Source organism: Triticum urartu, chromosome 4A (genome assembly GCF_056163025.1).
Source record: "Triticum urartu cultivar PI428250 chromosome 4A, HENAU_Tu73, whole genome shotgun sequence".
Classification (NCBI taxonomy): domain Eukaryota; kingdom Viridiplantae; phylum Streptophyta; class Magnoliopsida; order Poales; family Poaceae; genus Triticum; species Triticum urartu.
In genome coordinates, this window is record NC_141876.1 from 240446903 (window position 1) to 240461723 (window position 14821).

Here is a 14821-nt window from a genome sequence, read left to right on the forward strand (position 1 = left end):
CTTACCTATAAGCTTAAATAGTCTTGATCGCGAGGGTGCGAGATTGCTGAGTCCCCGTGACTCACAGATTTCCTTCCTAAACCAGATGCAGGAACCGATGATACCGCTCCAGACGATGCGCTTGAGCTCAAGTGTGAGTTCGATGAAGACTCTCGCCGTTACTACGTGTCTTTTCCAGATGATCAATAGTGGTGCCCAGTTGGGGCGATCGGGGACTTTGTCGCATGTGGGGGTTGATCTTTATTTTGGTACCGTAGTCGGACCATGAGTGTATTGGATGTTTGTAATGTTATTCATGTATTTGTGTGACGTGGCGAGTATAAGCCAGCTATGTATATTTTCCCCTTTATTTATTTACATGGGTTGTTGTGAAGATTACCTTGCTTGCGACATAGCTTTCAATGCGGTTATGCCTCTAAGTCGTGCTTCGACACGTAGGAGATATAGCCACATCGAGGGCGTTACAAGTTGGTAATCAGCCTTCCCCGACCTTAGGAGCCCCCTACTTGATCCAATCGTTGGCGTTGTTGAGTCTAGAAAAATGTTTTGAGTCATTTAGGAATTATATATCGGAGAGTTAGGAATTCTTTTTACTCCCCAGTCCCTTCATCGCTCTGGTAAGGCATCCTGACGTAGAGTTTTGACTCTTCTCTTCTCAAATTTCACTAAAAAAATTTAGGATCACGCGGGTATCTTGGAATCGTTCTGATGGTTTTGTGACGAGAACATTGTTCTTGGTGCCTCCTGACATTTAGGGGTTGTGGCAGTGTCCCGGGGAGTTGAGCTCCGAGGTGTTGTCGTCACAATTTTATCGTTGCAGTTCTGGAATACCTGAGTTTCATCGACATCGAAAATCTCTTTTATGCAGTTGTTGGTGAGATAACCTCGACGCCACCCAATACTGGGGCATGAGTTCGGGAGTATTGCCATAACTCGTATAACAGATGCTTTTTGAAGGTTGAGGTAAACGATTTCCGAAGGTTTCTTGGTTATGTGTTGAAGGATGGATACAGCTGGATGTAGGATTTGCTAGATTTGGGTGAGATATTATGCTTCCCCTGTATCCCCAACACTTGATTGCATAACCGGAAAGGTTCGGGAGTTTCATAGGTGGGAATTCTTGTAGCTCTAGTTCTTCTTCCGCGGATATTTGGTTTGGGATTGGGTAATCCTCACCAAGTATTTGCTCTTGTTCGTACCTTGCTGGTTTTATTCTTCTACCTCAATTCTAAGTGGCTTCTCAATTTATGGAAATGTGACCATTTCGATTGGAATGCATTCGTTCGTTTTGTTTGGATGTGAAGACTTTATGTTGCAATTTCAACCCGTTTGATTCAGCTTAAATATTTGTCTGTCAAGATGCTAATGGATGTCAACCTCTTCAGGATGGCTCCTCCAACGCGCACGACTCCGAATCCTGATCCGCCACCACCACCTCCACCTCCGAAGGCATGGTAAGCTGTGATGGCCGCTACCAATGCAAACACGCAGCTGATCATGCAACTTCTTCAAGAGCGCAACCAAGGGAACCAGGGCCATGGCAACAATCAGAATCAGTTTGCTACACTCAACCAGTTCCTTGCTAACCAGACAAAGACCTTCAGCAATTGTGTTGAGGCAACAGACGCTGATGATTGGCTCGTGGACATATGCAAGCATTTCGAGTGCAGTAACATTAGGCCTGAGGACTTTGTCAAGTTTGCCTCCTTCCAACTCAAAGACCAAGCTGCAGAATGGTTTCCGCAGTACAAAGATTCCAGAGGAGGCCGTGTGATTACCTGGGATGAATTCCGTCAAGACTTCAAAGCTCATCATATTCCTCAGAGTGTGGTTGAGAGCAAGCGTGAGGAATTCCGCAACCTGAAGCAAGGCACTATGTCTATTTACCAGTACAACATCATGTTTCTGAAGCTCGCCCGTTTTGCTAAGCAAGACGTCCCTGACGAGAAGAGCATGATATACCAGTTCAGGGGTGGTCTCAGAGAAGAACTCCAGCTAGCTCTCGTCCTCTTTGAGCCCAAGAAGTACGATGAGTTCTACAATATGGCAATGAAGCAAGAGACTGCTCAACTGAAGTGCGATGCTTCCAAGAAGCAAGTCAGAGATGCAACTCCTTCTTCCTCAATCAAGTGGCTAAGCAGCAAAAGTATTGGCTTCCTCCTCCGTTCTGTCAGCCTTATTAGCAGAAGAGCAAAGGTGGCAGTGTATCTTCCCACCCACCCAACCCTGGCTTTCAGAACAAGACTTCGTCTCAAGCTCCAAGATCGAGTGCTCCGTATCACCGTCCGCTCTCGGAGGTCACGTGCAACAAGTGCCAACAGAAGGGTCACTATGCCAACAAATGCTTCAATCATAGGCGTCTCCCTCCTCCTCCTGTGAGATCTGCAAGTACAACTATGGTCAAGCATAACCCCAAGTCTGCTAAGGTCAACTTGATGAATGCAGCTCAGGCAGAGGACTCGTCAGATGTCATCATGGGTAACCTTCCTGTTAACGATATTCCTGCAAAAGTTCTTTTTGACACTGGTGCATCGCATTGTTTCATCTCGAGACCACTTGTTTCTAAGCATGAGTTGCCTTTACAAGATTTACCTAGGCAGTTATCAGTTGTTTCTCTGGGTAAATTCATGAATGCAAGCGCTATGGTCCCGGATGTTACTATCACGTTGGGCGACTATAAGTTTCTATCCTCTCAAGTGGTCCTTGGTAACTTGGATATTGATCTTATTCTTGGAATGGATTGGCTTTCTAAGCACAAGGCTCAGCTTGATTGTGCTGCCAGGCAGATTCAATTGACTCATTCGTCTGAGGATGTAATTGTCTTTGCTGCTAATGACGATACCATCCGTCTGTTTTCTCTCAATGAGAAGGGTGAACTGGATACCATCTCTCAAATTCTAGTCGTTTGCGAATATCAATATGTCTTTCCAGAAGAGCTTCCAGGAATGCCTCCGCACCGGCTAGTTGAATTTGTCATCGATCTTGAGCCTGGTACGGAACCTGTTTGCAAACGTCCTTACAAGCTTGGACCTGAAGAGTTGAAGGAGCTGAAGAAGCAACTCGATATTCAAGAGAGAATGGGTCTTATCTGACCAAGTTCTTCTCCATGGGGTTGTGGAGTTCTTTTTGTGAAGAAAAAGGATGGAACAGACCAGCTTTGTGTTGACTACCGTCCATTGAACAAGAAGACTATAAAGAATAAGTACCCACTTCCCAACATCAACGAGCTGTTTGAACAACTCAAAGGTGCTCAAGTATTCTCCAAGCTTGATCTCCGTATGGGCTATCATCAGATTCGCATTCGTGAGCAAGATATCCCCAAGACAGCATTCAGAACAAGCTATGGTTCATATGAATACACTGTCATGTCTTTTGGCCTCGTCAACGCTCCTCCGACTTTCTCTCACATGATGAACTTCATCTTCAACCCCTACACAAATGACTTCGTCTTGGTCTACCTCGATGAAATTTTGGTCTTTTCCAAGAACAAGGAAGATCATGCCAAGCACTTGCGTTTGGTGCTAGATAAGCTCAGAGAACATCAGTTCTATGCCAAGTTTTCAAAGTGCGAGATTTGGCTCGATGAGGTTCTCTACCTTGGGCATATCATCTCTGCCAAGGGCATAGCGGTGAATCCTGAGAAGGTGTCTGCAATTGTGAATTGGGAACAACCTCAGAACATGAAGCAACTCCGCAGCTTCCTTGGTCTCGCAAGCTACTGTCGAAGGTTCATTTAGAACTTTTCAAAGATCGCGAAGCCGCTTTCCAACCTTCTCCAGAAGCACGTGAGGTACGTTTGGTCTCCGGAATGTGACATCGCTTTCGACACCCCGAAAGAGAAATTAGTCACTGCTCCAGTTCTGACTCCTCCTGATGAATCCAAACCGTTCGAGGTCTTCTGCGATGCCTCTCTTCAAGGTCTTGGTGCAGTGTTGATGCAAGAGAAGAAAGTTGTGGCATATACTTCTCGCCAGTTGAAGCCCAACAAGAAGAACTACCCCACTCATGACCTCGAGTTGGCGGCAGTTGTTCATGCTCTTTTGACTTGGAGACATCTCTTATTGGGAAGAAAAGTGGACATCTTCACTGACCACAAGAGTCTCAAGTACATCTTCACTCAGCCTAATCTCAACCTCAGGCAGACTCGTTGGGTCAAAATGATTCAAGAGTATAATCCGAGTATCGAATATACTCCAGGCAAGGCCAATGTAATTGCTGACGCTTTGAGCAGAAAGGCTTACTGCAACAGTTTGATTCTCAAGCCTTACCAACCCGAGCTTTGTGAAGCTTTCTGCAAACTCAATCTGCAAGTTGTTCCTCAAGGTTTCCTCGCCAACCTTCAAGTCTCTCCTACTTTGGAAGATCAGATTCGCGACGCTCAACTTCTTGATGCTATGGTGAAGAAGGTGAAGATTGGGATTGCCAAGAGTCAACCCAAGTACAAGTGCTATCGCCTTGATGACAAGGATACTCTATTCTTTGAGGATCGCATTGTTGTGCCTAAAGGTGACCTTCGTAAAGTCATTATGAACGAGGCTCACAATTCACTCCTCTCTATCCACCCTGGGAGTACAAAAATGTACCAGGACCTCAAGCAGGCGTATTGGTGGACTGGAATGAAGCGTGAGATTGCTCGGTTCGTGAATGAATATGATGTCTGCAGAAGAGTGAAGGCAGAACACCAACGACCAGCTGGTCTCCTCCAACCTCTTGCCATTCCAGAATGGAAGTTTGACCACATTGAGATGGACTTCGTGACTGGGTTTCCAAATTCCAAGCGTGGCAATGAAGCTATATTCGTTGTCATCGACAAACTCACTAAAGTGGCTCATTTCCTTCCTATCAAAGACTCTATCACAGCAGCTCAATTGGCAGAGCTATATACCTCTCGGATTGTCTCTCTGCACGGCATTCCGTAGTTGATTTCTTCAGATCGTGGCAGCATCTTCACCTTGAAGTTTTGGGATTCTTTTTAGAAGGCCATGGGCACCAACATCTGTTTCTGCACAGCTTTTCATCCTCAAACTAGCGGCCAAGTCGAGCGTGTCAATCAGATTCTTGAAGATATGCTCAGGGCTTGCGTTATCTCCTTCAGTATGAAGTGGGAAGATTGTCTTCCATATGCCGAGTTTTCCTACAACAACAACTTTCAAGCGAGTTCGGGCAAGGCCCCATTTGAAATTCTCTATGGTAGGAAGGGTCGTACTCCTCTTAATTGGTCAAAGACTGGTGAACGTCAACTTCTCGGCAATGACTTGATCACAGAGGCAGAAGAAATGTGCAAAGTCATTCGTGATAACCTCAAAGAAGCGCAATCGTGCCAGAAGAGCTACTATGATAGTAAGCATCGTGATTTGGTTTTCGAGATCGGAGACCATGTTTACCTCCGCGTCTCTCCAATGAAAGGTACTCGTCGCTTCGGTATCAAAGGGAAGCTTGCCCCTAGATACGTGGGTCCTTTCAAGATCGTCAGCAAGAGAGGCGATCTCGCCTATCAACTTGAGCTTCCCTCCAACTTTGTAAATGTGCACGACGTGTTCCATGTGTCTCAACTCCGCAAGTGCTTCAAGACCCCTGACCGCATCGTCAACTTCGAAGACATTGATCTCCAAGAAGACCTTTCTTATCGTGAGCACCCCGTTGCTATCCTTGAAGAAACTAAGCGCAAGACTCGCAACAAGTCAATCAAATTCCTCAAAGTCAAGTGGTCACATCATTCCGACCGTGAAGCCACCTGAGAACGCGAGGATCACCTCCGTTCTGAGTACCCGGAGTTTTTCAAGTCCTAGATCTCGGGACAAGATCCTTCCGTAGTGGTGGAGTGTTGTAACACCCCGGATGTAATTTACCTTATATGTATTCCAACTCTTGTCGTTTCCGGCACTAAGTTATTTTATTTCCTCGTTGTCGGGTTTTTGTCTCCGTGTGTTGTTGTCTTTGTCATGCATCTCATATCATGTCATCATGTGCATTGCATTTGCATACGTGTTCGTCTCATGCATCCGAGCATTTTCCCCGTTGTCCGTTTTGCATTCCGGCGCTCCTATGTCCTCCGGTGCCCCTTTCTACCTCTTTTCGTGTGTGGGCGTTAAACATTTCCGGATTGGACTGAGACTTTTCATGCGGCCTTGGTTTACTACCGGTAGACCGCCTGTCAAGTTTCGTGCCATTTGAACTTCGTTTGATACTCCTACGGTTAACCGAGGGACCGAAAAGGCCTCGTTTGTGTTGCAGCCCAACACCCTTCCAATTTGGCCCAAAACCCACCTAAACCCTCTCCATCGTCTAGAGAGTTCGATCACGATCGCGTGGCCGAAAACCGCACTCCATTTGGACATTCCTAGCTCCCTCTACCTCTATATATAGCCCCTCCTCCGAAATTTCCGCAGTCCAAACCCTAGCCCCCTCCTCCTCCAACCGCCGGACGAATTCCAGACGGCCGGACACGTCCGTTTTATCCCGCCGCCGCCACGTGTCACGACGCAGTTGGCCCGGCCGCATCTCCCCCGCCACCGGCCCGGGAAGCCTGACCGCGGCCCTCCCGGCCCGCGTCCTCGCCCGCGCCGCCCGGTGCTGCCTCCCTGCCGAGCGCCGCCCGCCCTCGCCGCACTTTGCCTTCGCCGGCCACGACCGCCGTCCGGCGTCGCCGCCTCCGCCGACGACGCCCGCCACCATTCGCTGCTTCAGCCGGCGCCCGCAACTCCGCCACACGCCGCCCTACTCCGGTGCCTCGCCGCCCCGCATCTCCTCTCCCGACGCCGGCGCCGTCCAGCTAGTCCGGCGACCACGCCCCGGCCGGCCTCTTCTTCTCCGGCGACCTCGTCCAAGTCCGGCGACCTCGACGCCTCCGGTGAACAGTGCTCCGGCGAGATCCCGATTTGGATCTAGATCTGGGGTTGACTCTAACCCTAATTCTCAGTATATTTTTGCATTCTTTCGCATGCCATAACTCTGCATCCGTAGCTCCGATTCGTGCGTGTAGCATATGAAAATGTTCGTCTCGACGAGTACATCATTGCATCATTTTCATTTGATCTCATCTTGATGCCCTAAATGCTGTTGGAAGAGGGCTATGTGAGGAAAGTTGCAGATCTGTTTCACCAAATAGCATTTTGTCATTTTTGCCATGATTAATGTGTGCATGCTATGATCCTGAGCTCTACATGTGTTTTGTTATATGCCATGTCATCTTTACAGGGGTGTTTGCCATGTATTTTTGTGATATTTGTGGTGACTAGCACAAGCTTGCAAAGTAGCGTAATCGTTGATGTTGTTTTCAGGGACTTAGAATTTCACTAAGTCCTTGTTCTGTTTTTGTTGTTATGCCATATGTTCATGTTGTTTCCTAGTGATCCGTGACTCTTTTGAGGATGATCAGTAAGGATGTTTTGTTAACATTGTGGTGCTCTATCCATCCATGTCTTTGTTTGCATTTATGGAGCACCCTAGCTTGAGTCAATCGAGCTCTACTTTTGCTATGAAATGATCCTGGCAGATTGTTGACATGTTTAGCGATTTTGCCGAGGATGTTGCTATTGATCCGTGCATGCTATGATGTCGTTCTTACCATGTCTAGCTTCTATGCCATGTATTCTTGATGGGTGTATGCTTAGTTTGTCATGCAATGCTCTGTAGTGAGTGCATCGAGCTCGTAAACATGCCTACTCGTTAACTGTTTTGCATGCTCCAGTTTTTCACTAAGTCTGAATCTGTTTATGTTTTTGCCATGTTCACATGCTTGCAATTGTATTTTCTGATCCCTTTTGGCTCAAGGTCACTAAGGGACTTTTGTTAAGTGCTTTGAGTAGCTTCATGCCATGCCTTGATTTGCCATTTTAAGTTCTTGTAGCATGTAGTTTTCATGCTCTAAAGTGTGCTTCCTGATGATAAATTCCAGACTTGTGTGAATTTCACTAAGTCTGAAACCTGTTATTATTTGCACTTTTGCCATGCTTGTTTGAACCCGTTAGTGGATGAATTAGCTGTAGCTCAGTGTTTATCTTTTGTCAAGCATCATTAGTGGATCCCTGACATTATTTTGTTGTCATGTTTGAGTGCTGTAGCATATTTATCTTGATGCATTTAGGTGGCTATTTGCTGATTATCGCAGACCGGTGCCATATTTGTTTTGCTTGCCATTTCCAAACCGTGCATCCGATTCTGGTGATCTTTATATCGATTTCAACCGAAATCAACTCCCCTTTCTAGTGGCACTCTTGGATTTCCAAGTTGAGGCCAGGTTTAATCATTCCTTGCCAAATCATGCATATGCATCACATATCGCATCCCGCATAGCATACCATGTTTGCATCATGTTGCTTGAGCATTGCACGTGGTTGGTTGTGTTCCTTTTGCTTGTTGTCTTGCTTTGGGTAGAGCCGGGAGACGAGTTCGTGAACGAGGAGACCGTTGAGTTCGCTTACGAGGATCAAGGCAACTCTGAGTACTTTGCAGGCAAGATGACCATACCCTTGAAATCACTTCTATCTTTGCTTGCTAGATGCTCGCTCTTTTGCTATGCCTATGCTACGATACCTACCACTTGCTTATCATGCCTCCCAAATTGCCATGTCAAACCTCTAACCCATCATGTCCTAGCAAACCGTTGTTTGGCTATGTTACCGCTTTGCTCAGCCCCTCTTATAGTGTTGCTAGTTGCAGGTGAAGTTTGGAGATCGTTCCTTATTGGAACATTCTTTATTGTTGGGACATCACAATATTATCTTGTTTATCTTATTGCACCTATATACTTGGTAAAGGGTGGAAGGCTTGGCCTTATGCCTAGTGTTTTGTTCCACTCTTGCCACCCTAATTTCCGTCATATAGGTGTTATGTTTCCGGATTTGCGTTCCTTACACGGTTGGGTTATAATGGGAACCCCTTGACAGTTCGCCTTAAATAAAACTCCTCCAGCAAGGCCCGACCTTGGTTTTACCATTCGCCACCTAGCCTTTTGCCTTGGGTTTCGCGGACTCAAGGGTCATCTTTATTTTAAACCCGCCGGGCCAGTGCTTCTCTAAGTGTTGGTCCAACCCAAAGCACCGTGCGGGGCCGTCCCTTGGCAACTTGGGTTACGTTGGCTCCCGTACGCTTAGCTTATCCGGTGTGCCCTGAGAACGGGATATGTGCAGCTCCTATCGGGATTTTTCGGCACAGCGGGTGGTCTTGCTGGACTTGTTTTACCATTGTCGAGGATGTCTTGTAACCGGGATGCCGAGTCTGATCGGATTGTCTTGGGAGAAGGATTATCCTTCGTTGACTGTGAGAGCTTGTGATGGGCTAAGTTGGGACTCCCCTGCAGGGTTTTGAACTTTCGAAAGTCGTGCCCGCGGTTATGGGTAGATGGGAATTTGTTAATGTCCGGTTGTAGATAACATGAAACTTAACTTAATTAAAACACACCAACCACGTGTGTAATCATGATGGTCTCTTCTCGGCGGAGTCCGGGAAGTGAACACGGTGTTGGAGTAATGCTTGATGTAGGTTGTTTTAGGATCACTTCTTGATCATAGTTGTTCGACCGTGTTTTTGCCTTCTCTTCTCGCTCTCTTTTGCGAATAGGTTAGCCACCATATATGCTAGTCGCTTGCTCCAGCTCCACATCATACCTTTGCCTTACCTATAAGCTTAAATAGTCTTGATCGCGAGGGTGCGAGATTGCTGACTCCCCGTGACTCATAGATTTCCTTCCTAAACCAGATGCAGGGACCGATGATACCGCTCCATACGATGTGCTTGAGCTCAAGTGGGAGTTCGATGAAGACTCTCGCCGTTACTACGTGTCTTTTCAAGATGATCAATAGTGGTGCCCAGTTGGGGCGATCGGGGACTTTGTCGCATGTGGGGGTTGATCTTTATTTTGGTATCGTAGTCGGACCATGAGTGTATTGGATGTTTGTAATGTTATTCATGTATTTGTGTGACGTGGCGAGTGTAAGCCAGCTATGTATCTTTTCCCCTTTATTTATTTACATGGGTTGTTGTGAAGATTACCTTGCTTGCGACATAGCTTTCAATGCGGTTATGCCTCTAAGTCGTGCTTCGACACGTAGGAGATATAGCCGCATCGAGGGCGTTACACGCCTGCTGCTCGCTACCCGCGCCTGGCCGCTGCTGCTCGCACCCGTGGCCGCGCCCGCACCTGGCCCTGCTCGCGCCTGGTCGCGCACGCCCGTGGCTACTGCTCCCGTGGCCGTGTCCACGCCTGATCGCGCGCGCCCGTGGCCGCTGCTCCCGTGGCCGCGCCCGCGCCTGGCCACGCCCGCGCCTGGCCGCGCCCACTACTAGACTGCTAGAGCTAGTTGTTGCCGATCTTCAGGCCGCGAGCGCGCAACAAGTGTGGTCATGCACGGGGTAAAGAGCACCGGATCACCACCACCTCGTAGCAGCAATGGGTTGGCGAGGAGATGGGCGGTGACGTGGACACCCACGGGCACCGGCGCGTCGCTGTCGCTCAACATGCCCGCCTCCGCGCCGAGCATCCATCGCTAGGACTCCACGGCGCTCCTCCTTGAGTTTGTGCTCGCCAAGCTCGGCGCCATCCACAGCGATACGCCGGTGGTCCAGGACTTCAATGGCTGGCCCGAGGAGCCCACGGGCAAGCTCAAGATGCGCCCGCGCCTGGCCGCCGCCGCCGAGGACAGAGAGGAGGAGGAGGATGAAGGGGGGCGCCCGACACGCCACGCCCGGCCTCCCGCCCTGGCCGCCGCGGGCCGGCGCGCCCGTGCCGCCCTGGCCGCCACCAGTCGTGCCCGTGCGAGGGGCCGGTGCCGCCCGTGCGTGGCTCGTCGTGGCTGGGGCAGCCTGTGGCTGGCGCGCTCGGGGCCTCCTCCGCCGAGTCCTTCACACTGGCCAAGACGGGGCGACACGAACGAGGACGGCGGGTTCCGGCGTTGCTGGAGCTGCAGGAGAGAGGCCATGCACGTGGTGGTCCTGTGAGGAAAATAAGGAGAGAGAGTAAGGAGAGAGGTTGACGTGTGGGGCTTTTGCATGAAAAAAGAGTGCCGGCGCTCCCAGCTGCTCCACAGCTTTCTGGGTTTAGGTTGAGATCGTCGGGCGTAAATTTGACTAAATCTGACGCTATTTCAGGGTCTAGGAGCTGACTGGGCGAAAAAATGCATGCCAACAATGAAAAAGGCCTCCTGGAGAGGCTTTAGGGGGACGGCTGGAGATGCTGTGAGACACACCCCTTTGCACCATAAACTCTTCACCCGAAAAAAGAGCAAACTGAACCCTCGAAAAAGAAAAGCCATTTGTCCCATTTCCCCCAAAACCATGAACTTCTCCGTCGGCGCCGGCGGTAGTGGAGACGGCGGAGGCGAGGGCGGGAGGGTGCAAGCGGAGCGGTGGCTGGAGATTGCGGCGAAGCTTCTCGCCGCGCGCGACATCGTCGGCTGCAAGCGCTTCGCCGAGCGCGCGGTGGAGGCGGATCCGCTTCTCCCCGGCGCCGACGAACTCCTCGCCGTCGCTGACGTTCTCCTCGCCTCCCAGGTGATGCTCTATACCGGAGAGCCTGACCCATTCGCCGTCCTCCAGGTGCCCTCCAAAACCACCGACCACGGCGCCATCTCCCGCGCCTTCCGCCGCCTCGCGCTCCTCCTCCAATCCAGCAACCCCCACCCCGGTGCGGATGTAGCCCTCCGCATCGTCAACGACGCCTACGAACTCCTCTCTGATCCATCACGCCGGCCACTGCGTTCTGCACCTACCAACATCCCTTCTGGTGCTCCCTCTCAACCAGCCGCTGCTGCCGCTCCGGAAGCTGAGGCGGCGGACTTCTGGACTGCGTGCCCGTTCTGCTGCTACGTCCATCAGTACCCGCGCGAGCTAGTTGGCCGCGCGCTCAAGTGCCCAAACGAGTCTTGCCGACGGGGGTTTGTGGCTGTTGAGATCCCTACACAGCCGACCATCGTGCCGGGCACCGAGATGTACCACTGTGCTTGGGGGTTCTTCCCCCTTGGTTTCCCCAACTCGGCGGATCTGGGTGGCAACTGGAAGCCATTTTACAAGGTCTTCCCTTGGAACAATGCGCCAAGTGGTGGGGGTGCCATTGGTAGGAACTATAGTAACCATGGTGGAGGCAGCAATGACCGGCAGCCGCAGAATGGGAGTGCTCGTGGTGGATCATCCAGAGGTAGGGTCAAGAAGACAACTGCTCGCAAGAAGGTTGGGGCGGGGCCCAAGAGGCGTTCTTTTGGGGGTGGTGTGGAGAGCGGCATTGATGCATCGATGCTTGGACATGATGGGTGGGCTGAGGGTGAGGGTGAGGAGGGTGAAGGTGGACAGCGGGAGGAGGTAAGAGGGATTAACATAAATGAGGAGGCACAGGCTACAGATGGTACTGGCAGGGCAAATGTCACAGGAGTTGAGGACCTGGGCAGCTTCCATTTGGATGTTGATCCGACCGAGGATATACTAGGGAATCTGGGAAATTTACACAACTTGCCGTTCTTGAGGGTGGATAATCTTGGGAGGATGCTGTAATTGTTGCCGTTGCTTGTCATGGTGCTGAAGACCTGAAGTATTGTATGATTAGTTGGGTTGGAACAGATGCTCCAAGGACTGCCTTTACCTTGTTGTAGTTCTTGTTATTGTGCTATTATCTCATCTTGCAGTGGTAGTGTACTTTGTTGTAGTTTGCTAGCAATGGAGTCGTTTGATTCAGGCTGCCACAGAAGTACTCTGTGACTTTGTGGTATCTCCAAATTTGTCAGGATACGTGCTCTTGTCTTTGGCAGACAAACTTGTAGGTATTTCTTGTAATGGAAATAATGTTTCGTAGATCAAGTGTTGTTTGATTGGTTATGCATGTCATGCCACTTTGGTTCTTCAAAGGGTCCATGGTGACTCGAGAAGTTTCTAAGAGCAACTTATCAAGTAAGTGAAGCTGGCTCCTCTTGTTGAATACATAGACTTTTTTTTTTGCAAAGGCATATATTAGCTACGATAATGATTTACTTGGCAATACCAAGTTTGTCATTCTACTATGAAGTTGATAATTAAATGATTTTAATATGCTTAAATAGGATTTCATGCAGTAGGTAATTACCTCTATTCCTTATGCTATTTATTTTGGTTCATTATGATCACATAATTGTTATTAGGAAATATGGGATTAATTCATGTAATCAGTATGTGATCAAGTTTATTGTTACATAAGTTATGTACAAAAGGTGCATTGGCCGAAACCTATCGAACTACTAAGATGTCTTTACTCTCAACTTATCAAAATTCCATAATACTTGGTCTCTTACAAAATAGGCATCATAATCATCTAGTGTTACAGTGTTCGCCTTGTAATGGTTTGCATTTCATAGTACTGTTTTTTTGAAAAGGGGATTCCCCGGCCTCTGCATCAGAAAGATGCATATGGCCATCTTATTAACCAAATAAAGTAGTGCCAACATGGTTCTAAAGGTCTCCAAAAATAATAAAAAAACACAGAAAGCTCACACAGAGCCAATAAGGGCCAGAAACACCAACTAGACAAGAAAAGACGCCACAACCGGATGGCTAAAACTAGATAGGAAAACTAATTGTCTATCCTATTACATGACCGCCACCAAACCGGTTGAAGATATCCCGAGCTACCATCTCCCAGCGGAAAGATCCAGTAACCAAATGCTCCCTGGCCTCCGTCTGGGTGAGTAGCGACCATGAACGGATCAGAGCCGTAGTTCGGAATATGACCTGCAAAAATGTATACATGATATTCTGTTAAAAACCAAATCATTTCTGCAAGTTCAGATAGTCCACAGCAAAGCACAAACTCCAACCCGAATATGTCTCGCTAAGTCAGGCTCAATCCCATTAAGCCATGTCCCAAATAACGCATTAACAGAATTCGGTGGATTGATATTAAAAGTAATGTGGACCGTCTGCCAAAGTACTTTGGCCAACGGGCAATCAAAAAAGAGGTGTTTGATAGTCTCATCCCGATCGCAAAAACTACACCTAGTAGGTCCTGTCCAATTACGCTTTATCAAGTTGTCCTTAGTTAAAATAACTTGTTTGTGGACAAACCACATAAACACTTTTATTTTCAAAGGAAATTTGACATCCCAAACATGCTTGGACGTAGGAATGGAGTTCGAATTAATAACATCAATATACATTGATTTAACCGTGAATACTCCAGACTTAGTCAATTTCCAGCGTAATTCATTGGGTTGTTGTGAAAGTTGGACCTCCATCAATCTCCTAACTAGACGGAGCCATTCTTCCCAACGATTGCCCGCTAGCGTTCGTCGGAACTGAATATTAAGGGGGGTAGATTGAAAGACCGATGCGACGAACACCTCACGTTGTTGAACATTTCATAGTACATTGCTGACCACAAAATGTTGTGCCTTAACTAGGATCTAGTAACTAGGCTATTGCTTCATGATCATTTAGACATGTATGATTTGGATTACTTTGATTTTATTCCACTTTCTATTAGACTCATGATCGTCTAGACTTGTATGATACAGATTTGTTCATTTTTTATTTCAGTATTTATGAGGTTGTCAAATTAGGTTTTATATTGAGATGGTGTAGTTAAGCCTTTGGGTAGTTACACATTCTTTTATCATTTAGACAAAATACTCATCGGGCGGGTATATCTACTTTTCTTAGACTCACATTCTGATTTGGCAATCAGATATTATTTCTTACATTTCTTTACGATGTCTTACAGTAAAGTACACACACATATATGGATAATTAAGTGAAATTTTTGCATGTGAAATAAAAAACAAGTTGCTGTTAAATATATTATGGAACTTTGTATTGAAATAATGTGCCACTGGTTTCAGCTTTTTGTTTTGTACAAAATGTCTTG

At 48.0% G+C, this 14821-nt stretch overlaps 1 protein-coding gene across 1 annotated transcript; it reads left to right on the plus strand.

Moving 5' to 3' along the window:
• The first annotated feature begins 11163 nt into the window (after positions 1-11163).
• On the plus strand, positions 11164-12804 carry LOC125551653 (uncharacterized). The gene has a single exon (XM_048714924.2). The coding sequence runs from the start codon at positions 11275-11277 to the stop codon at positions 12481-12483; it is 1209 nt and encodes a 402-aa protein (XP_048570881.1). The 5' UTR covers positions 11164-11274; the 3' UTR covers positions 12484-12804.
• The last annotated feature ends 2017 nt before the right edge of the window (positions 12805-14821 follow it).

Bases quoted from the DNA above. Each gene is read 5' to 3' on its own strand.
- LOC125551653 (XM_048714924.2), top strand. From the start codon at position 11,275: ATGAACTTCTCCGTCGGCGCCGGCGGTAGTGGAGACGGCGGAGGCGAG.